Source organism: Triturus cristatus, chromosome 6 (genome assembly GCF_964204655.1).
Source record: "Triturus cristatus chromosome 6, aTriCri1.1, whole genome shotgun sequence".
NCBI lineage: Eukaryota > Metazoa > Chordata > Amphibia > Caudata > Salamandridae > Triturus > Triturus cristatus.
The window spans coordinates 668,002,604-668,026,271 of NC_140589.1; the positions used below are offsets into that span (position 1 = coordinate 668,002,604).

Sequence of the window (23,668 nt, forward strand, 5' to 3'; positions counted from 1 at the left end):
GGGAAGCTTCAAAGGCATGTCGCCTTCGTGAGCTTCTCCAGGCCACTTGCTGTACCCAGCAACTGGCCCCTGCCAGTTCTAAACCCCTCTCTGGCGGGAAGACAGGCCGGAAACCCCAAGGAAGGACAGGGGGTGTGCCAGCCTCTGCCAACCCAACCCCACCCCTCAGGTGGGGGAGGCGAGGTGAAGCACATCCCCGGGCTCTCGCCATCTTGAAGATGGGGAGCCCTGCCCAATCTGAAAGAAACACGTTAGTTAGATTCCTCACCTTAGAATATCCCCAGGTGTTAGGCTGGATCCGGAAAGATTTTTCGTCAGCAATACCCTTGCGTGTCGCTAGGTGTCGTCTGCAGCTCCGCGTCCGTCGTCGGCGTCGTGATCGCCGGGCTTACGTCGTCGGAGTACTTAGATGCCGCCCTCACGCGCTGACGTCAGTTCTTCTTTTTTCGGTGCCAGTAAGCGCCGATCCGGGAAGAGCATACCCTTTTAGTCATTTTTTGAACTCTTTTGGTTCCATTTCCAGTCGACCTCGACTCTGGTGCCGGTAGGGATGCCTGGCTTCAAACCTTGTGACGCCTGTCACCGACTGATGTCGGTCACGGATCTCCACGCCGGTGCCTCTATTGCTTTGGGGCCGACCACGATGCCGAGTCGTGCCTCGACTGCCGGGCCTTGACTTCGACGGCTAGGCGGGAGCGGTCCCGCAAGCTGCTCGAGATCCGGCAGTCGGCTCCGCGCCGCTCACGGTCCAGGTCGAAGAGGAGGTCGAGGGACCGATCGCGGAGCCGCACCTATCACCACTCGTCGGGGTCTAAGTCCTCGCATTCAGGTAAGTCGAGGCACAGTAAGAAGTCGAAGAGGTGACATCGCTCTTCCGACTCCCCTCGCCGGTCGCGCGACTCGGCTCTGGGTTCGGGTGGCACTACCCGCGCGGCTCCATCGGAGCCGCAGGAGTCCCGTCGGACCCCATACCCTCTGGTCCCTGGGTCTGACGCGACTCCGGCGGAGATCAGGGAATTCCTCGTGGCCATGAGGAGCCTGGATCAGCCGTCGACGCCTGCTGGCGCGCCTTCTGGCCCCGCAGGCTCGACTTGGAGGCCTAACGAGCCGGCGGCTCCGGTCCTGGCGCTGTCGTCAACTACGGTCCCAACGCCGCAGGCCCCCGCGGGATCCAGGCCTGGATCCCAGTCGATGCCGGTCGACCTTACAACCCCTCTGCCGGCGCCGATCCCTCCGGTGCCACCTCCGGTGCCGCCTTCGGACGACGCCCTTCCCCGGTTTAGTCCCGAAGCCGATGGATGACCGGTTCATCTTCCGCCCGGTTCCGGCCCTTCTACCTGTATACCAGGAGTCGGATGACGGAGACGACTGGGAGAGGTCTGAGGACCCTCTGGCACAGCAGTGCCAGTTATCTCAGGACTGGGCTGACGAACTGAGGGATGCCAGTGGTCTTGATACCTCCCCTGACACTGGCTTCATCTCTCCTCCATCCGTGGCTACGGAGAAAGGTGATACGTTTTCTGTGGTGCTGCGCAAGGCGGCCGAAGCCCTTGGGCTGGAACTGCCTGCTGTGGCCGTGAGGACTAGTCTCCTCACTGAAGTGCTTCAACCGCCAGCAAGCTCCTCTGAGCCTCTGCTGCAGTTGAATGAAGCACTGACTGACGTTCTGTAGGGCACCTGGTCCAAGCCCTCCACAGTTCCTCCTGTGGACCGGAACGTGGCCCTGCGCCACCGCGCTGAGAGTCTGGTTATCCAGGCCTCTACCTCCCAGACCTCCTTCCCGTCCGCTCCCCCGGATCGGGAATCCAAAAGGTTAGAACAGTTTGGGAAGAAACTGTTCTCCTCCCTTAGTTTGGGGTTGCGGTCTATCAACACCGCTTGCCTTTTGGACCGTTACTCCCACTCCCTGTGGGATACGGTGGAGGACGTGCTGCTCCAGTGTCCGGAGGAGGCCCGGACACGGCTCGCCCAGGCTCTTGCCGAGGGGCGGGATGCGGCACGGCATGCAATCCGATGTGTACTGGACACAGCGGACTCGCTAGGCAGGGCAATGGCGACCACGGTGGCGATTCGTCGCCACGCCTGGCTGAGGTCCACGAGTTTCTCTGGGGATGTCCAAAGCACCCTCATAGACATGCCCTTCGATGGCAGTCGCCGTTTTGGCGACATAGCGGATAGTGCGCAGGACTCCAGGGCTACGGCCAAATCCTTGGGCCTCTCGGCACCGCGCCTGCAAACTACTGCTTTTCTCCCCTTTCGTGGCAAAGGAAGGGGCGCCCCCTCACATCCGTCTAGCCACAGGCCGCATAACCAGTCTCAACGCGGACGTGGATTCCGCCGAGACGGAGCAGGGGGACAACGAGCCGGTCCGTCCACATCTACCCCGGCATCACCCGCCTCAAAGCCCTCCTAGTCCCTGCTATCAAAGAAACACGTTAGTTAGATTCCTCACCTCAGAATATCCCCAGGCGTCAGGCTGGATCTGGAAAGATTTTTCGTCAGCAATACCCTTGCGTGCCGCTAGGCGTCGCTGCGGCTTCGCGTCCATCGTCGGCGTCATGATCGCCAGGATGACATCATCGGAGTACTTAGATGCCGCCCTCGCACGCTGACGTCAGTTCTTTTTTCCACGCCAGTAAGCGCCGATCTGGGAAGAGCATACCTGTGAGAAGTTGGCCTGATATATGATGTCACTAGTTCTAGTGTACACCTTGTATCAGTCCAAACAACCCTTATGGTGATTGGTTGTAAAGTCAACCTTCTAGACCAGCTATGCTAGTGGTAGCATGGACAAGAGCAGTCTTAGGCTAAACTCTGAATGGCATGTGAAGCCAGCTGTTATACCATTACAATCCCTTGAATACCAAATGAAAGGACACCACACCAGGTATATATAAAATTAGAATGTATTTATTCTAGCATATACCCTCAGCACTCTTTGAGTTCAGAGGTCTAAGTACAAACAATTTCTTAAGTAGCGTACGTTAAGTTACACAGGAAAATACAGTTAGGCCCAGGGGCCACGCAAACCTTATACTAAGAAAGTGGTATAAGTACCACTTTACGAACAGGGAGTAGGCCTAGGGCGTAGGGAATCGCTGGGGCTACACTACCCTACCAAAAGTTAGGAAGTCGGAGGCCCACGGGAAGCGTGTGCAGTGTGGAAACACACACGCAGGTTACATTAAAGTCAATGGGAATGTAACAGTTAGAAATAGGAAGAATAAGGACACTTCCGAAGTAACTAGGAGGAAGCAACTAAAGACTTAGACACTTGGATAGTCAATATCCACTGGAGCACCGGAGTACTCGCGTTGCCTCAACTACAGGTGATGGGTGCATAGGTGTGAAGATGTGTCGGGTGTCGTCGCTGGATCCTATGGATGCCTCAAGAACAGATGCTGGCAGGCGGCCAGGAGGAAGATGTCCGGTGGATCCAAGGATGGAGCTTGAAGGAAGAACACCTGCAAGCAGAGGGGACAAAGTCTGGGTCACTAGCCAGTGACCGTGTGGAGCCAGGAAGGAACCAGGCGATGTCGTGCAGAACACAGGGGATGTCGTGAAGCTTGTCTCTGCAGCTGCGTGAACCAGGAGGTGTCGAGGACGATCAGAACCAGGGTACGAGCTGTCCCACGAAGGATCTTGCTGCTGGCGAAGTAGTCGTCCCGATTTGAGTCAACAAGCCTTGGCAAAGGCAACCCACGCGGAAATGGAAATTCGCTTCAGGTGCAGACCAGGAAGGTCTGAGGTGCTTCTCTTTCACAGGGAAGCAAGGGCCAGTCTGGAGGAGCCAAACCAGCGGTGGAAAGTTAAGGGTTCGCCGTCACTAAGGCTACTAGCCAACGGGCCAGCAACCATACAGACGTGTCGAGCAGAAAAATGCAGAAGGGCCTCACGCAGAACTCGTGGAGTGTGGAGGGCTGATCTTCGGTGCAGATGGTGCTCGGGGTTGGGGCTTCTCAATCCCCAGAGCACAACTTAGAGGATGCCTCAGAAGCTGCGCTGGAAGCTACTCGCCAATTTTCCCAGGTAGCCGGTCCCACGTCTCTCGTCACCTCCACGGATCTCAGCGTGGCTGTGGATGTGGATCAGGGTCGGAGAAGTCTGGAGGTCAAGGCGCTTGTCGAGCTCTGAGTCGGTTCCTCGTAGAACTTGGGCAAAGCAAGCGGCAGGTCGCTTGTTGGTGCCTGTTTGCACAGGGTGGCCACTCCTTGGCCACAAGGGAGATTCTTCAGTCTTCTTGTCGTCGAAGGTCCAGAGTTTCGTGTCTAGTTTCAGTTCAGGATAATCCAAAGTCCTAGGGACTCAGCTCCCACTCTTATACTAATCCGGGGGGCTGGGTTACCTGCTAGGTCCCTCCTATGGGTGGGACCAGGGAGGGGGGTGGTTACACCCCCTTCCCTTTGTCCAGTTTCGCGCTGGGGCTGGAGTGCCCCAGCACCGGTTTGAACCGGACTATGCATGGGACGTCATGTGTGCCCCAGTCAGTGTCTCGTTTCTTTCATCCCTCCCTGCCCCAATACACTAAGCCCTGTCTAGGGTGGTGCTAGCACCTCCCAAGGCAGGAAACCTATTGTCCAAGCCTCCCTCGCTGGAAGTACTCCCAGCAGCAGGCGTTCAGACTTGTGTCCGTGGCAGCAGCATCCATTTTGTGATGCTGGGGCTCTGGTTAACTTTAACCGGGTAAGTAGGATTTTAACATGTCTTCTCCCTCTAGAAGGGGGGAATACTATCCTCACCGCCAGAAATGGTGTGGGGGTAGTATTCCAAAGTGTTAGACACCTTACACAACATGTTTTGATAAAGCCAAACCATAGTTACCATAACCGCGAGGATTATAAGGTACTTTAAGAGTATATGGTAGGCGATATCATAGAACAGCTATAAGTACCTGGGTCCGAAAGCTGCAGACAGGCTTAGCTCATGCTAGAGCACCATCTCACATGTTACCAAGCACTCTGCCTCCAGGATTGTAAAGGCCTGCCATAGGAGTGGCTTAAAGGTTACGCATGTGTCTATATATAAGGTAGGTATAGGGATACTATACCTAAGCAAGCGGTGATTACACGACCTTGCCCCAGCTGAGTGATCAGCCATTTGTGTCATGATGGGAGGCCAGCCAGGGGTGGCATAATACATGCTGCAGCCCCTGGTAGGCCTAGGGTACACCCATGCCCTGGGTACCTAAGGTATACTTTACAGGGCCCTATAAGGTGATCCTTACCAATTGGGTTATGTACCTAAAGTATATAGTATGAATTTAGAGAGAGAACAGCTGGGCTGTGGGTCTGATTAGCAGGCCCACAGCCACATCTAAGTCGAAAACCAGTGAAGCAAAAGCAAAAAGTGGGGGTGACCATAGGAAGCAGACCCTACAATACCCTTTTAGTCACTTTTTGACTAAACTTTTTTGAACTCTTTTTGGTTCCATTTCCAGTCGACCTCGACTCTGGTACCGAAAGGGATGCCTGGTGTAGGAGAGTAGGGTCTGCTTTCTATGTTCACCCCCACTTTTTGCTTTTGCTTCACTGGTTTTCTACTTAGATGTGGCTGTGGGCCTGCTAATCAGACCCACAGCCCAGCTGTTCTCTCTCTAAATTCACACTATGTACTTTAGGTACATAACCCAATTGGTAAGGATCACCTTCTAGGGCCCTGTACAGTGTACCTTAGGTACCCAGGGCATAGGTGTACCCTAGGCCTACCAGGGGCTGCAGCATGTATTATGCCACCCCTGGCTGGCCTTCCATTATGACACAACTGGCTGATCACTCAGCTGGGGCAAGGTCGTGTAACCACCCCTTACTTAGGTGTAGTATTCCTATCCCTACCTTATATATAGACACATGGGTAACCTATCAGGCAGGCCTTAACAATCCTGAAGGCAGAGTGCTTGGTAACATGTGAGATGGTGCTCTGGCATGAGCTGAGCCTGTCTGCAGCTTTCGGAACCATGTCCTTATAGCTGTTCTATGATATCGCCTACCATATACTCTTAAAGTGCCTTATAATCCTCGCGGTTATGGTAACTATGGTTTGGCTTTATCAAAACATGTCGTTTAAGGTTTCTAACACTTTGGAATACTACCCCCACACCATTTCTGGCAATGAGGAGAGTATTCCTCCCTTCTAGAGGGAGAAGACATGTTGAAGACCTACTACCCGCTTAAAGTTAACCAGAGCCCCAGCATCACAAAATGGATGCTGCTGCCACAGACACAAGTCTGACCTCCTGCTGCTGGGAGTCCTTCCAGCGAGGGAGGCTTGGACAATAGGTTTCCTGCCTTGGGAGGTGCTAGCACCACCCTACACAGGCCTTAGTGTATTGGGGCAGGGAGGGATGAATGAAACAAGACACTGCCTGGGACACACAAGGTGTCCTATGCATAGTCCAGTTCAAACCGGTGCTGGGGCACTCCAGCCCCAGTCCTGGCGCGAAACTGGACAAAGGGAAGGGGGTGTAACCACCCCCCTCCCTGGTCCCACCCATAGGAGGGACCTAGCAGGTAACCCAGCCCCCCAGATTAGTATAAGAGTGGGAGCTGAGTCCCTAGGACTTTGGATTATCCTTATAACTGAATCTTGAACAGAAACTCTGGACCTTCGACATTCGACTACGGAAGAAGACTGAAGAATCTCCCTTATGGCCAAGGAGTGGCCACCCTGTGCAAACAGGCACCATCAAGCGACCTGCCGTTTGCTTTGCTCAACGTTCTACGAGGAACCGACTGCAGAGCCCGACCAGCGCCTTGACTTCCAGACTTCTCCGACCCTGATCCACATCCACAGCAAAGCTGAGATCCGTGGAGGCGACGAGAGACGTGGGACCGGCTACCTGGGAAAATTGGCTACTTGCTTCCAGCGCAGCTTCTGAGGCATCCTCGAAGTTGTGCTCTGGGGATTGAGAAGCCCCAACCCCGAGCACCACTGGTTTGGCTCCTCCAGACTGGCCCTTGCTTCCCTGTGAAAGAGAAGCACCGGCAGACCTTCCTGGTCTGCCCCTGAAGCGAATTTCCATTTCCTCGTGGGTTGCCTTTGCCAAGGCTTGTTGACTCCAATCGGGACGTCGACTCTGCCATCAGCAAGATCCTTCGTGGGACAGCTCGTACCCTGGTTCTGGTTGTCCTCGACGCCTCCTGGTCCACACAGCTGCAGAGACAAGCTTCAAGACATCACCTGTGTTCTGCACGACATCGCCTGGTTCCTTCCTGGTTCCACACGGTCACTGGCTAGTGACCCAGACTTTGTCCCCTCTGCTTGCAGGTGTTCCTCTTTCAAGATCCATCCTTGGGTCCACCGGATATCTTCCTCCTGGCCGCCTGCCAGCATCTGTTTTTCAGGCATCCATAGGATCCAGCGACGACACCTGTCACATCTTCACACCTATGCACCCGTCTCCTGTGGGTGAGGTAACGCGAGTACTCCGGTGCTCCAGTGGATATTGACTATCAAAGTGTCTAAGTCTTTAGTTGCTTCCTCCTAGTTACTTCGGAAGTGTCCTTATTCTCCCTATTTCTAACTCCTACATTCCCATTGACTTTAATGTAACCCACGTGTGTGTTTCCACACTGCACACGCCTCCCGTGGGCCTCCCACTTCCTAACTATTGGTAGGGTAGTGAAGCCCCAGCGATTCCCTAGGCCTACTCCCTGTTCGTGACGTGGTACTTATACCACTTTCTTAGTATATGGTTTGCGTGGCCCCTGGGCCTAACTGTATTTTCCTGTGTCACTTAACGTATGCTACTTAAGAAATTATTTGTACTTAGACCTCTGAACTCATAAAGAGTGCCGAGGGTATATGTTAGAATAAATACATTTTAATTTTATATATACCTGGTGTGGTGTCCTTTTATTTGGTATTCAAGGGATTGTAATGGTATAACAGCTGGCTTCACATGCCATACAAGCGCGGGGATGCCTTCGGGTCACCAGGCGCTCTACAAATCGCTAAATATATATAAATATATACAGAGTTTAGCCTAAGACTGCTCTTGTCCATGCTACCACTAGGATAGCTGGTCTATAAGGTTGACTTTAGAACCAATCACCATAAGGGTTGTTTGGATGATACAGGGTGTACACTAGAACTAGTGACATCATATATCGGGCCAACTGCTCACAGCCTTGGTTAGATCTATTCGCCACCGAAGAGAACGCGCAATGTCAGCAGTTCTGCGCGTTGGAATTTCCAAGGCGGCACTCGCTCGGTGACGCTTTTCGTCGCGAGTGGAGTTGCGGTCTGTTGTACGCCTTTCCACCTATACCACTTCTGCCCAGAGTGCTGAAGATCAGGCGCGACCGGGCCCAAGTCATCCTTGTGGCTCCGGATTGGGCACGAAGATAATGGTATCCCGAGCTCCTCAGTCTATCGATCGATCCCCCGATCCGACTGCCTCTTCAGGAGGACCTTCTGTCGCAGCAGCAGGGGACGGTCCTCCACCCGAACCTGTCTGGCCTCCACCTCCATGCTTGGAGATTGAGCGGCAGCAGTTGATGACATTTGACTTGCCTCCTGAAGTCTGTAATGTTATTCTGGCAGCCAGGCGTCCCTCCACAAAATCGGTATACGCCTGCAGGTGGAACAAATTTGTGGCATGGTGCACAGCAAAGGCTGTGGATCCCCTCTCTGCCCCTCTTTCTGAGGTTCTCCTCTTTGTTTTTTCCCTGGCCCAGAAGGGCACTGCTTTGGGCACCCTCAAGGGATACCTTTCGGCTATTTCTGCTTTCTTACGGTTTCCTGATCAGCCTTCTCTTTTTAAATCCCCTGTTGTTTCTCGATTCTTTAAGGGCATTACCCACATGTTCCCTCCTGTCCCTTTCGTAATGCCTCAGTGGGATTTAAATCTAGTATTGACCTATCTGATGTGCGCTCCCTTTGAGCCTCTTCATAATTGTCCTCTTTGTCTTCTGACTCATAAGACTGCTTTCCTGGTTGCCATCACCTCTGCTAGAAGGGTGAGTGAGCTCCAGGCTCTCTCTTCTAAGCCTCCTTTCCTTTCTGTCCATCCGGCATTGGCCCGAAACAAAGCCCCGGGCTTGGACGGGTTCCCGCTAGAATACTATGTGACCTTCGCTTCCCTGCTGACCCCCCGTCTATCGACGGTACTGGACACGGCACTACGCACGGGCGAATTACCCAGATCCATGAGAGAATCGGTAATTGTCACTTTCCCGAAGCCCAACCGCGACCCACAGCTGTTAGCTTCTTATCGACCCATAACGCTCCTTACAGCCGACTGTAAAATTCTAGGGAAAATATTGGCAGAACGATACTCCCGGGTGGTGTGTTCACTAGTACACGCTGACCAATGCGGATGCGTACCGGGCAGGAATACCTCCCAGAACATACGACGTCTGTTCCATATCCAGGACCAGATTGGTGACCGCTTCCCCAGAGCGGCGTGCCTGATCCTGGACCTCGAGAAGGCCTTCGACACTCTGACGTGGCAGTACCTGTTCTCGAGCGTGCTGGACTCGGCTCCAAGCTTGTAGCCTACCACCACCTTCTATACACTAAACTCACTTCCCAAATCCACATTGGGCGTCGTATTTCTTCGGCATTTGCAATACACAGGGGTACCAGACAGGGCTGCCCCCTCTCGCCCCTGCTATTCGCGTTGGCTGTGGAACCCCTGGCTATCCGTCTCCGAAGGGAGGGGCGGGACTGGGGCATACCACTCACGGACACCACGCACTGTGTCTCACTGTATGCCGACGATCTCCTCCTGTATATACGGGACATCACCGCGGATCTAACCTCACTCGGGCTCACCTTGACCGAGTTCGCAGAAGCTTCAGGCTTGAAGGTGAACTGGGAGAAATCTGTGGTGTATCCCCTACACCCCGACTCTGCCCCTCAGGAGGTGTGGATCGGGGATCAGAGACTAAACTGGACGGCGGAGGCCCCTCGTTATCTAGGGATTCGCCTATATCACTCACCCACTGACCTCTTCGAGGGTAACCATCATAGGGCACTCGCCTCTATACGTTCCACCATCGGGTTTTGGAGGCATCTCCCGCTAGCCCCGATTGGCCGCGTGGCCCTAGCGAAAATGGTTCTGGTCCCGCGTCTACTCTATTACTTTACTAATCTTCCAGTGATACCGCCTCGCTCTTTCTTTAAAGATTTGGACACCCTCCTTGGATCCTTAATATGGGGCAAGGGGCGACATAGAATCGCACTGGCAAAACTGAAATTGCCCACGACACAAAGAGGTCTTGGAGCCCCCTCGTTCGAAGCCTATTTCCTAGCGGCGCAGCTCCAATGGCTCTCCTATTGGACAGCCGGCAGGCACACGTCCGAAACATACACGTCCGCGGGTTGGATAACGACACCGGAATGATGTCGTTTGCTTATGCCGGGATCCCGCCCGGCAGAGACTTACCCCCTTCAAGTGGAGGTGGCCCGGGGGTGCATCCGGCGCATACACCGACTCGCACCAGACAGGCCCTCATATTCACCGTTGCTTCCGCTGGTGGGCTGGCCCAAAGACACCTAGTTCTTCACCTCTGCCATGCTTCGGGAGTGGACATCTAGGGAGGTCACCGAGGCAGAAATGCTATTTGCGGAGGGACACCTCCGGCCCTTTCAGCAACTCATTGATGAATATGATCTCCCCCCGGGACAATTCTTGCGGCACCGCCAGCTCCTCAGCCACTTTCGACCATACTATGATCTCACACTAGGAGAGCCCCCCACGCACCCAGTCCTTCACATGATACTGCGAATGGGACGGGGTCGTCACTTCACCGCCTGGCTGTACAAGTCCATCCGGGAGTTGATACCCTCATCATTGGCGCCCCTACGGACCCTTTGGGAGGAGGAGGAGGAGGTGGGGCGGGCGTTTCACGACAATGAGTGGGAAAGGGCACTCGAATTCCCCAAAAAAGTGTCTCGGAATGCCCGTTTCAAAAACATACAATATTACATTCTTCACAGGGCCTACTTGACCCCAGCGCGCCTCCAACATTTTTATCCCGACACAATATTCCTTTGTCCCCGCTGTCAGGCGCAAGACTCAGATTTCCTCCATATGTTTTGGTCGTGCCCGGGGATCCGGGCCTACTGGTCGACTACCCCTACTGCCACGCGCGACGCACACCCACCCGGATGATGCTCCCCCCTAACACTTTACACTCACCCTGGAGTGATTAGGTTCCTATCCCCGCTGCCCCGGGGCCTGCGCCTATGCTCTATGTCCGCCTGCATAGTCGTACCGCGGCCAGGAGTTTCCAATGCGCTGCTTCACCAGTTACCTTACGGACCACATGTGATGTAGTCTAGCTGACCCTTCTCTAATAGTCCATGACTGTCCCTAGTTTTCTCCCCCCCCCTCCCTGGTTTGATTTTTAATACGGCGAACACCTGTTACATCGCATGTAACTGCAGTAAAGATTATTATAAAGGTCAAGACTGATTTCACCTGACTGAAAACATGTACTTAATGATACTGCGATCCAATACTGATATGTAACGAAAGTACTAACAAATGCCAATAAAAACAAGTTTCCACAAAAAAATCCTTGCGTTTGAAAAGCGTGCAGGGTTTTAGCAGTGGTAGAACTGTCTGGCAGTGCTGAAGTGCGGGAAAGTGCCATACATCAAAACGTGAATAAACGTTGCACCGTCCAGTGAACCAAGAAGAGAGTGGAACCTGGCCACCATTTAATGAAACTGGAAGATACCTTATTTAATAGTCAGCTCAGTCACCTTAAAATGTAGATCCCTTTGCATATGTGCTTGTTTGTTTCACATTTGAACTTTGTCTCCCTTGCTCTCTAATTCAGCCCATTTGCATTCCTCTTTGTGTCTGATGCGAGTAATGAGCAGACATCTAGCAGTGCATGTTTGACGTTGGATGCTACATGGTGCTGTGGGCAATAAGCTTGTCTCATTTTGTTTATATCACATTTGCGATCACATTAAAGTTTCCAATTCAGAAGAGTTCATAGGTGCCTCTCATTTGTTGTTGCTGTGATTGTCTTGAAATAGATCATCCATGCACAACAAAAACCTCATTTAAATTGTGAATTAGATACTAAATTAAAATGGCTCGTTAATGACCTTCATAAAAAGAGTGGGAGAGGCAGCAGCCACTCCATCAGAGAGCCCAGACATAAAACATTGCTGTGCGGATTTATTATTGAATGACTCCGGTCTCTGGCATCATTTTTTTGTTTTTTCATTGGGTTCAATAATTCCCAGAAACATCAATAGTTTAAAAGATTAACATTGCTATTGTTCTATTTGTTTGAGCACTTTGCAAATAAAAAAAAAATGCATCTCTCTCGTTGATGATGGCTATTTACCTACTTTTGTGAGTAAACTTATTAGCATGCAGTGAAATAGTTGTTTATTTGTATGGTCTCTTTCATGCTCTTTCTCCATCGCTGCCCTTAAAGAGGGGGTAATTTCCAGCATCCTGTTGGTGTGACCAGGGTGATATTAGGTTTTTACTGGCGAGCACAGTGACCACCTGGCTCCTTTCATAGTCCCTATCTTGTCCCCAACTTCCCCATCTCCTGCTCCATCTTTGCATCTCTCCATCTCCACAGCCTCTGCCCCCCCCCCCCCCCCCTTGCACTTTAGTATGACCGTGTGGTGGCATACCACACTACGCGAGTATGACTGTTCATGGCTAAGTAGCAGAGATCTAACCGCAGTTAGGATTTTTGGAATCATTATACTCATCAACCTGGAAGCAAGGTGAAACAACAAATGTGACTGGACAGGACATGGGGAAGAAAAACAAACCATACTGCATACTGAACAACCCTTATGGACAATCTGTCCCGTCACTATAGTTGACATAATTATATCTGATCATGTAGTAATAAAGTAACAAGCATTTGCAATGCAATAGGTTTCGCATTATAAAAGTGTGAGCAGTTGGCATTGCTAATAATAATGCAACACTAGCTAATGGCATTGTAAATGATGCCATTTATTTATGTGTTTGTTTTATAAAATAGATCAAAAAGGCATTGTTATGAACAATGACAATAGCTGAAACTTTTGCAAATGCGAGACCTATTGCATTGCAAATGCTTGTTCTTTAATTGCTTTGGTGCTGTTTAAATGTTTAACACTTGTCCCTCTGTGTAAGCTTTGCTTCTCAGTGTCACAGCTACCCAGGATTGAGCCGTGGGTTTGACCAATGAAAACCCAAGCGTCCTAAATGGTTTGGTGAGTGTATTACACAGTGAGGTAGCACTATCACGCCATTAAATACACCCCTTTTCTGCACAGAACCCTTACATAAAACACTTACTCCAAATGAAATATTATGGGTTCTTCGATGTAGAAACAGCAGCAACTACACCTCAAGGATATGGGTAGGCCTAGAGCAGTGCTGGCTCACTCATGTTGAGGCAGAAAAGCATCTATTTAGCTTCACTATCGAGATAATGCTGTCTGTGGTCTTACTTTTAGTCCTGGCCAGCAGTGCTGCAAAGATTATGTGGCTCTGGTTTGAGCTTGATCCATATAGTTTTCCTCCATGCAGAGCTCCAGTTAACTAAGCCTAGCTCTCCTAGTAAACAACCAAGCACCAGTAGAGGCTCAACTTCCGCCAGTGTTTCTGCCCAGCAATGATTTTAAGAATTTCCTGATTGTGCGGATGAATTGCAAGTGACTAGCTCGAGATAAGCAAGTCTGTCCTGTTCAAAGCTCGAAGTTCCCTTTGATTCAGGGAGCATGTATGTTATGTTTTTGTGTCCAGTATCTCGTCTCCTACAGCACATGCTCTAAGGAAAGTCCACTTTGAAGTGGACAGTGCGTTTTGCTGAACCTGGACCAGACATAGCCTCAACAAAAAGGCACTTTGTGGCAGAGGGGAGAGTGCTGCATTTCACTCTATCAAAGTAGTATACACTGAATAAAAGAAAGGAATGTGTTGCCCTCTGCCTTGCTCTCACGAGGCCGTACCGGTTTTGGGAAGGCTGCAGATGCAAAAAAATGTACACCTGTGGACTGTAATCTCACTGCTTGTCTCTTTAGTGCTTAGGTGACCAGGGAGACAACACCTTCTTTTAGATCAGGCATTTACTCTTGGTACTTCCAAAGCCTGTTTATCTGCAGAGCTTAGCTCTGTTGATATACAGCTTATTAAGATGGATCACTTTCCAGTGCATTAGCAAAAAGTTGAGCTCACTAGGGCAAAACAAAAGGAAAAGCCAGAAAAATATGATTAGGGTAGGGCAGCATTCCAATTCCAGGGCGCATAGAGGACTTTGATCCAGTAAGGCTGCAAACCACCTGTATAAGAACACATCCTTCTGGTAAACGACTAGGTGGCTGGGATAACCACAGGTTTGGGAGTAGAAGTGCATCTATAGATAAGAATCATCTTGTTACCACAAATGGTAACTTAGCTTACTTATTCCCCTGCTTTACTTATCAATGCTGTGTAGGTAGCTCAACCACGGTATAGGTAACATTTAATGATTATCCACTATTGCTTCCACTCAATTTTCCAAAGTTACCTCTGTTTTGTTTTGTTTACTCTAATTCCAGTTCAAGTTTAGAATTCAGATCGAAGTATTTGCTGAGCCCAGGCAATAAGTAACTTCTCCCTTACCAGTAGAATAACAAAACAAATGTGGTTTCTTTGGCTGACACTGTCAAATGGAAACTCTTAATGTTAACTGTCTGTATTTTTCATCTTTCATCATTTCAGCTGTTGGTCTCTTGGCCTCGACAATGCAGTACAGCGACATGCTTTAAAATCTTCTCGGTACTGGTTTTCTATTTATGAGTTGATTGAAAATTACATGCAGGATCAACTGGAGGAGAATGCAGAAGGTACATTTCTTTTATGTAGGTCATATAACATTGTCGGAAGGAACCAATTTTTTCAAAATTAAACTGCTTATGACTATCTTTAATTATTGTATGCTTGTTTAATATAACAGCAAGTCTAATCTTGTGCTCACATGGCTGCCAAATAGTCCTTTAAATGTATAACTGAGTAAATATTTACATTTTAGAGCTTCAAACCTGTTATAACTAGTGAACTTCCATTCACAGCATCTGAAAGGTTTAGTGATTTGTGTGTGACCTCGAAAAAGATACATAGACAGTTTGACAGAGAATTTGAGATTTTCCTCTATTTTTTCGCACCAGAAGTGGGCAGGAATCTGGTGGAACTGGTGCCATGTTCTCCTTTCCTTTTGTGTGTAGGATTCATGCCCTATGAAACCTTTGAGAACTGTCACATCAAGTTGCAGTACTTTGGCTTAATAAAGGTAACTCCTCATGCTTGTGTTGTGATGTTAAGATCTTCCTAAGTTCTGCTATAAGCACTTTCATTCAAATGACCCATAGCCGCCAAAGTAAGAAAATCCCTCTCGAAGATTGCTTTCACTGATTTACCTATTATTTTTCTATACCTTGAAATGGAAGTCTAAAATTATAGCCCATGTCATTGTTACTGCTGATAAGAACCTAGACTTTCCTCTCAGAATACCAGTCCGTAAGTAATACTTTGCCATTAGGATTAGGACCACTTGAGTAACCTACAAGTACCTTTTCAGCTGTTGTCAGACTGTTGTTCATCTTTGTGTGGTAAGATCTTATGTTGATAGTATTGTTTTTGCAAGCATGCTAGTTATCTTTTCTCCTGTGTGATGTCTTTTACCACATGGGTTTGTGTCCCAGTTTCAGATCTGAAAGAAACACGTTAGTTAGATTCCTCACCTTAGAATATCCCCAGGCGTCAGACTGGATCCGGAAGATTTTTCGTCAGCAATACCGCTTGCGCGTCGCTAGGAGTCGTCTGCGTCGTGCGCCGGAATGACATCGTCGGAGTACTTAGACGCCGCCCTCGCGCGCTGACGTCAGTTCTTCTTCTTTTTTCCGCGCCAGTAAGCGCCGATCCGGGAGAGCTACTCCTTTAGTCAATTTTTGACTAACTTTTTAGACTCTTTTTGGTCACTTCTCGACTCTGGTGCCGGTAGGATGCCTGGTTTCAAGGCCTGCGACGACTGTCAGCGACTGATGTCGGTGACCGATCATCACCGCTGGTGCCTGTACTGATTGGGCCTCGACCACGACGCGGGAGCGGTCCCGCAAGCTTCTCGAGCTTCGCCACTCGGCTCCGCGCCCCTCTCGATCCCGGTCCAGGAGGAGGTCCAAGGATCGGTCGCGGAGCCGCACTCGACATCGTCGCTCGTCTGGCTCGAAGTCTTCGGGTAAGTCGAAGCACTCCAAGAAGTCCAAGAGGCGACACCGCTCTTCGGACTCCCCTCGCCGGTCACGCGACTCGGCCGAGGGTCCAGGTGGTTGCACCCCCGCGGGAGCCGCAGGCGCCGCGCAAGTCCCCATACCCGCCGGTCCCTGGGACTGACGCGACGCCGGCGGAGGTCAGTGCCTTCCTCTCGGCCATGAGGAGCCTGGCCCCGCCGTCGACGCCCGCTGGCGCGCCTTCGGGCCCCGCGTACTCGACTGGGCGACCTCGCGTGCCGGCAGCTCCGGCGCTGTTGGAGGCTCCGGCCCCGACGCCGCATGTCCCCGAGGGGCCCGAGCCTGGGCCCCCGTCGACGCCGGTCGACCTCGTTACGCCTCCTCCGCCGGCGCCGACACCGGTACCACCCCCGACGCCGACTCCGGTCGACGTCGATCCCCGGTTCAGCCCCTGTCCGGTCCCGACGCCGAAGCGGCGCAGCCCGACGCCGCATCCGACGCTGCTAGAGACACATATTGTCTATCGACCGGCTCCGATCATTCCTCCTGTTTACCAGGAATCGGATGACGGGGGCGAATGGGAGGGGTCTGAGGACCCTATGGCCCTTCAGGGGCAACTTTCTCAGGACTGGGCAGATGAACTGGGGGAGGCCAGTGGATTGGATACCTCACCGGACACTGGATTCATCTCTCCTCCGACTATGGCTTCGGAGGAGGGTGCAGCTTTTTCTGTGGTGCTGCGCAAGCCGGCCGCAGCCCTTGGGCTTGAGCTGCCTGCCGTGGCTGTGAGGACTAACATCCTCACTGAGGTGCTTCGGTCTGCCGCATGCTCCACTGAGCCTCTGCTGCAATTCAATGAGGCCCTCACTGACGTTCTGCAGGGCACCTGGTCCAAGCCTTCCACAGTCCCTCCTGTGGATAGGAACATTGCCAGGCGCCACCGCCCTGCTCCGGGCGACCCCAGTTTTCTGTCCCAACACCCCACCCCCGAGAGTCTGGTTATCCAGGCCTCTACCTCCCAATCCTCCTTCCCGTCCGCTCCTCCGGACCGGGATTCCAAGAGACTGGAACAGTTCGGTAAGAAGCTGTTCTCCTCACTCAGTTTGGGCCTGCGGTCTTTGAACACCGCCTGTCTCTTGGACCGTTATTCCCACTCTCTGTGGGATACGGTGGAGGACGTGCTGCCACTGTGCCCGGAGGAGGCCCGGGCGCGGCTTTCCTCGGCTCTGGCCGATGGGAGAGATGCAGCGCGCCATGCAATCCGATGTGGACTCGACACTACGGACTCGCTGGGTAGGGCGATTTCTACCACGGTGGCGCTTCGACGTCACGCCTGGCTGCGGTCCACGTCCTTATCAGGGGATGTCCAGAGCACACTCATGGACATGCCTTTTGATGGCGCTCGCCTTTTTGGTGAGAAAGCGGACAGTGCGCTGTCTCGCTTCAAGGACTCCCGGGCTACGGCCACGTCCCTGGGCCTCTCGGCCCCGCGGCCACAAACTTCCGCTTTTCGCACCTATCGTGGCCAAGAAAGGGGCACCTCCTCACGTCCGCCTAGCCACCGGCCACAGAACCAACCTGCACGCGGTCGCGGACGTGGTTTCCGCCGAGGCGGTACTGGAGGACGACGCGGTCAGTCCACATCCACCCCGGCAGCATCCGCCTCAAAGCCTTCCTAGTCCGAGCTTTCAGGCCCATTACACGCCAGTGGGAGGCCGGGTTCGCCATCACCTGCTCCACTGGCGTACCATTACTTTGGACAGGTGGGTGCTGCAAATCGTCCGAAGGGGCTACTCCCTCCCCTTCGAGACGACCCCTCCAGCCATGCCACCGCAGCACCACCGTATCTCGGGGGATCATTTGAATCTTCTACAAGAGGAAGTTTCGGCCCTCTTGGCCAAGGAGGCCGTTGAGCGCGTTCCGAGCCCAGAAGTGGGTCGTGGTTGTTATTCCCACTACTTTCTGGTTCCCGAGAAGGGCAAAGGAGGCCTACGCCCTATCTTGGACCTCAGGAACGTCAATGCCTTCCTCAGGAAGGAAGGGTTCAAAATGTTGACTTTGGCTCAGGTTCTAGCTGCCCTAGACCCTGGAGACTGGATGGTAGCGTTGGACTTGCAGGACGCATATTTCCATATCCCCGTCCTGCCGGCCCACCGGCGTTACCTGCGGTTCACGGTGGGTCAGGAGCACTTTCAGTTCACCGTGCTCCCCTTCGGCCTTGCCAGTGCCCATCGGGTGTTCACGAAAGTGATGGCGGTGGTCGCAGCTCATCTGCGCAGATCAGGGGTTCCAGTCTTCCCCTATCTCGACGACTGGTTGTTGAAGGCAGGCTCGCCCCAGACAGTCGTCTCCCACCTCCAGACTACGGCGGATCTCCTGCATTTGCAAGGGTTTTCCATCAAGGTGCCGAAGTCACACCTGAGCCCCTCTCAGAAGCTCCTCTTCATCGGAGCGGTTCTCGATTCGGCGCAGTTCTGGGTTAATCCACCGGAACAGTGGGGCCGGGATATACAGGCCCGGATTCCCATCTTTCGGCCTCTATCCTGGGTCTCGGTCAGGCTAGTGTTGCGGCTTCTGGGGCTGATGGCCTCCTGCATCCTACTAGTGCATCACGCCAGGTGGCGCATGCAGGCTCTGCAGTGGGACCTGAAGTTTCAGTGGGCCCAGCATCACGGCATCCTGTCCGACCATGTCTTGATCTCGGAGGGCACAGCACAGCAGTTGCAGTGGTGGCTCACGGACCGCGATTGGTCACGGGCAAGAGCCTCTCCCTACCCCTACTGGAGCATGTCGTAGTGACGGATGCGTCCCTCCGGGGATGGGGTGGCCATATGGGAGAGGCGGAGATCAGAGGCCTCTGGTCTCCGGCGGAGTCTCGCCTCCACATCAACTTGTTGGAGCTGAGAGCGATCCGACTTGCACTGAAAGCCTTCCTTCCCTCTGTCCGGGGAAGTGTTGTGCAGGTGTTCACGGACAACACCACCGCCATGTGGTATTGCAACAAACAGGGCGGGGTGGGGTCGTGAACCCTTTGTCAGGAGGCTCTGCGCCTCTGGACATGGCTGGAACACCAGGGCATCACCCTGGTGGTTCAACATCTGGCGGGCTCTCTGAACGCCAGAGCAGACTAACTCAGCCGCCGGTGCATGATGGATCACGAATGGCGTCTGAACTCCGAAGTGGCGCAAGGTCTCTTTCAGCAGTGGGGAGAGCCTTGGTTAGATCTATTCGCCACCGCCGAGAACGCGCAATGTCAGCAGTTCTGCGCGTTGGAATTTCCAAGGCGGCACTCGCTCGGCGACGCTTTTCGTCACGAGTGGAGTTGCGGTCTGTTGTACGCCTTTCCGCCTATACCACTTCTGCCCAGAGGGCTGAAGAAGATCAGGCGCGACCGGGCCCAAGTCATCTTGGTGGCTCCGGATTGGGTACGAAGGTACTGGTATCCTGAGCTACTCAGTATGTTGACCGATCCTCAGATACGTCTGCCCCTTCGGGAGGATCTTCTGTCGCAGCAGCAGGGGACGGTCCTCCACCCGAACCTGTCCAGGCTCCACCTCCATGCGTGGAGATTGAGCGGCGGCAGTTGATGCCATTTGACTTGCCTCCTGAAGTCTGTGATGTCATTCTGGCAGCCAGGCGTCCCTCCACAAAGACGGTATACACCTGCCGGTGGAACAAATTTGTGGCATGGTGCACAGCAAAGGCTGTGGATCCCCTTTCCGCCCCTCTTTCTGAGGTTCTCCTCTTTCTTCTTTCTTTGGCCCGGCAGGGCTCTGCTCTGGGCACCTTGAAAGGTTATCTTGCTGCCCTCTCTGCTTTCTTACGGCTTCCTGATCAGCCCTCTCTTTTCAAGTCCCCTGTAGTGTCACGCTTTCTTAAAGGCATTACTCACACGTTTCCTCCTGTTCCTTTCGTAATGCCTCAGTGGGACTTGAATCTTGTTCTCACATTTCTAATGTGTGCTCCCTTTGAGCCTCTTCATAATTGTCCTCTTCGTCTGCTGACGCTTAAGACTGCTTTCCTGGTAGCCATCACCTCGGCTAGAAGGGTGAGTGAGCTCCAGGCTCTATCGTCCAAGCCTCCTTTTCTATCTGTTCATCCGGACAAGGTTGTCCTTCGGTCTTGTCCTTCCTTTCTACCGAAAGTGGTGACCCCCTTTCATCTTGGGCAATCTTTCACCTTGCCCACCTTCTTTCCGCCTCCGCATCCTTCCAAAGAGGAAGAGCGGCTCCACCGTCTGGACCCAAAACGTGCGCTCTCCTTTTATTTGGACCGCACAAAACAGTTCCGAGTGGACGACCAGCTTTTCGTTGGCTACGTGGGTGCAAAGAAGGGAAAAGCTGTGCACAAACAGACCATCTCCCGGTGGGTCGTTTTGTGTATAAAATCTGTTATTCCTTGGCAAAAAAGGACCCTCCTGTTGGGCTGCGAGCCCATTCTACTCGGGCCACGGCGGCTACTACTGCTTTGGGACGGGGAGTCCCTTTGCAGGACATCTGTCAGGCGGCGACGTGGGCTTCGCTGCACACGTTTGCCAGGCATTATTGCCTAGACAGCCAAGTCCGGAGGGATGGCTTCTTTGGCCGTTCTGTCCTCCAGGACTTTCTGGTGTGATCTTGGTTCGCAGACCCACCACCAGGGTTGGTATTGCTTGGGTATCTATTCTAAGGTGAGGAATCTAACTAACGTGTTTCTTTCAGATGAACAAGTTACTTACCTTCGGTAACGATGTATCTGTAAGAAACATTAGTTAGTTAGATTCCTCACCGACCCACCCATCCTCCCCGTTCTGCGAACTGACATCTAGGGTTAAGGCTATCCCTTTCAGGGCCCTAGATTTTTTGGCACCAGTGTCGGTCTCTTGCATGGCTCTGCGTTCCTGGCGCGGAAAGCTATGTACAAGAACTGACATCAGCGCGCGAGGGCGGCGTCTAAGTACTCCGACGTCATTCCGGCGCACGACGCCGACGACGGACGCGGAGCCGCAGACGACGCCTAGCGACGCGCAAGGGGTATTGCTGACGAAAAATCTTCCGGATCCAGTCTGACGCCTGGGGATATTCTAAGGTGAGGAATCTAACTAACTAATGTTTCTTACAGATACATCGTTACCGAAGGTAAGTAACTTGTTCTTTTGTGCCTCTGCACATCTTTAGAAGTGACCATATTAGTTTTGTTTATTGCCAAAAACTGCATTACCCCTGCTACCTCTTATCTGTGCATATTTAACTGTTAGTTTGAATTCAGAAAGTACATCAGAAATGCTTGTTAATCCCCCTTAAGTTTCTGCTTCATCTCATTTGAGCTCTCCAGATGTGACTAGTTGACCCCAATTTGGCAGTCTTCCCTACTTACAAGTTACTAGTGGTAAAAATTGTGCCCCAGACAGACTGGTGTTCTCTTACAATTATTTAAATTATCATAATTACTTTTAATAGAAGCAGTTATATGGTATAGACATGGCACTTAGGGGGGAACAGAGTGCCATTCAGAGCAAGGTGATATGCAAGTTCTGTTATGCCTATCTACAGAGGGCATTCATTGCAGCTGCAGCCTACACAAGTCCTGGGTGTTAAGTCTTGCGCGAATGAAAGTTGTAGGGGCTAAAAAGTAGTTGGGGAGCGACAAGTGTTATGTGCATTGCTGAAGGGATTGCAGCCAGTTTTATTTTCAGTGGGAACATGTTACACAGTCTTGATGCATATGTAAGGAAGGCTGCTTGAATCGTTTTTTCCTTTTTTTTTTTCTTGATGTCTAGTATTGGGATGAGAATGCTCTTTGTAGTGCAGTCAGCCCAAGATGGAGACTTTTCCTGCTGGAAATCAGAAGTTCTTTTTTCGTGTGCATGGTCTTGAAGATTATGCTTTGAATCTTGAATTCCAAGCAGACTAGAAGGGTTAACAAATGAAGTTTTTATAGGGTTTGGTTGATCACATTTTCTTTGGCAGTGATCCCAGAGCATCCTCGAGTTATGCCTAGATAGAATCGGGTAGGTCTGTGGCAGCCTGTTGCCACAGTTGATCATATTTTAACTGCAAACCCTATCCAGTCTTGTATTCTCAGCGTTTTATCAATTTCGTCGTAATTTTATTTGATGTCTAAGGCACTTTTGATTGTAGTTTTCTGTTTTGATGTTTAACAGAAGCTGAGAAGTTGACATTGCCCTCAGTGGTCAACACGCTAAAGGCATTTATTGAGGGTGCTACACTTGGAGAATTCAACACCCGCCTTCAGATGCTTCTAGTCTTTCATTGTCATGTGTTGCTGATGCCTCAGTTTGAAGGGAAAGGTAAGTGATTTTTCCTTCAGGAGAGCATTTTATGAATGTGTACCCTGCTGGATTGAATTCACCCACACACACACACACACACACACACTTCTCTTAATTGTCCATTTCTTATAGATACTTTTGACAGCAGGTTCCTCACATTTTGAATATTTCCCTGGTGTTGGGCTGGATCCGGAAAATGTTTAGCATTACAGTGCCGGTTAGTGGCTGCATGCGGCTCTGCTCCAATATCTTTCCACTCCGGAAGTGACTTGCAGAGTCACAAAGAAGTGACAGCTATTCGCATTGACATAGGTTCCTTTCTTTCCTCGCCACCAGACATGGATCCTAAGCTACCCCTTGTCTCTTCACAAGTCTGTTCCTACAATATTTTACCAAACACTACCAGTGTATAAGGGAAATGTCATTCCTCAAAAACCACTGGTTTCAAACATAGTACAAACTGTCACTAGCAAATGTCTATAACAGATCTCTATCAGATTTGTCTTTGGTGTTTGGAGTCGGAACACCACTCAAAGACCTATAGCGCCTGTGCCTTGATGAATCTGAAGGCCATTCGGGACCGCAAGGCAACGCTATTCATCCAAAGTACCGGGAAATTCCCTGCAGTGACCTATCAAAGGGAAGCTCTCATTTCTGCCACAGACTTTCAAGTCCTCAAGTAAGTAAAAAAAAGTACAAGAAATCCAAGTGGGACTTTGTCCCTTTTTGCCATTCTCAAACTCCTGAGGTGTGCAAACGTAAACATGCTTCTTTGTCTCACTACCGAACTCTGTCTCCTTTGGAGCGATTCAGACTTGCCGCAGAGCAACCTTACTTTCTGGGTCTTTCAGCAATGGCACAGCAAATCCTCAAGCTTTGCAAAGCTGTGTGGGATCTCTTCAGTACGCTGCTGGATCAGTCTGGTTTGCCTCCAGGTAATCATGAGACATACACATGGAAGGCTGCCGAAAGGTCTGCCGTCTGCTCCTGCTGAAACATCTACATCTGGCAAGTGCCTGCAGTGGCTTTGGTGCTGACATCTGTCTTGGCACGATAACCCGCGCCAGACCCAACAGCTTTCCAGCAACTCATCAGATTCTGTTACATTGCCATTGCCTCAGGGAACGGCCCATATATCTACAATCTTTTTTTGGCACAGATAACTATCACTATGATAAAGGGGAGAAATGTTCGCCAGGACACCTCAGTTTG

The 23,668-nt window shown here is 51.6% G+C and overlaps 1 protein-coding gene across 1 annotated transcript in view; it reads left to right on the forward strand.

The window, feature by feature from the left end:
* MDN1 (midasin AAA ATPase 1) overlaps nt 1–23,668 on the forward strand; it is a 2,002,810-nt gene that overhangs the window by 1,362,707 nt on the left and 616,435 nt on the right. The window contains exons 69-70 of the mRNA XM_085611158.1: nt 14,681–14,805; nt 22,328–22,474. Of these exons, the coding sequence (XP_085467284.1) occupies nt 14,681–14,805; nt 22,328–22,474 (272 nt within the window). The remainder of the gene's footprint in view (nt 1–14,680; nt 14,806–22,327; nt 22,475–23,668) is intronic.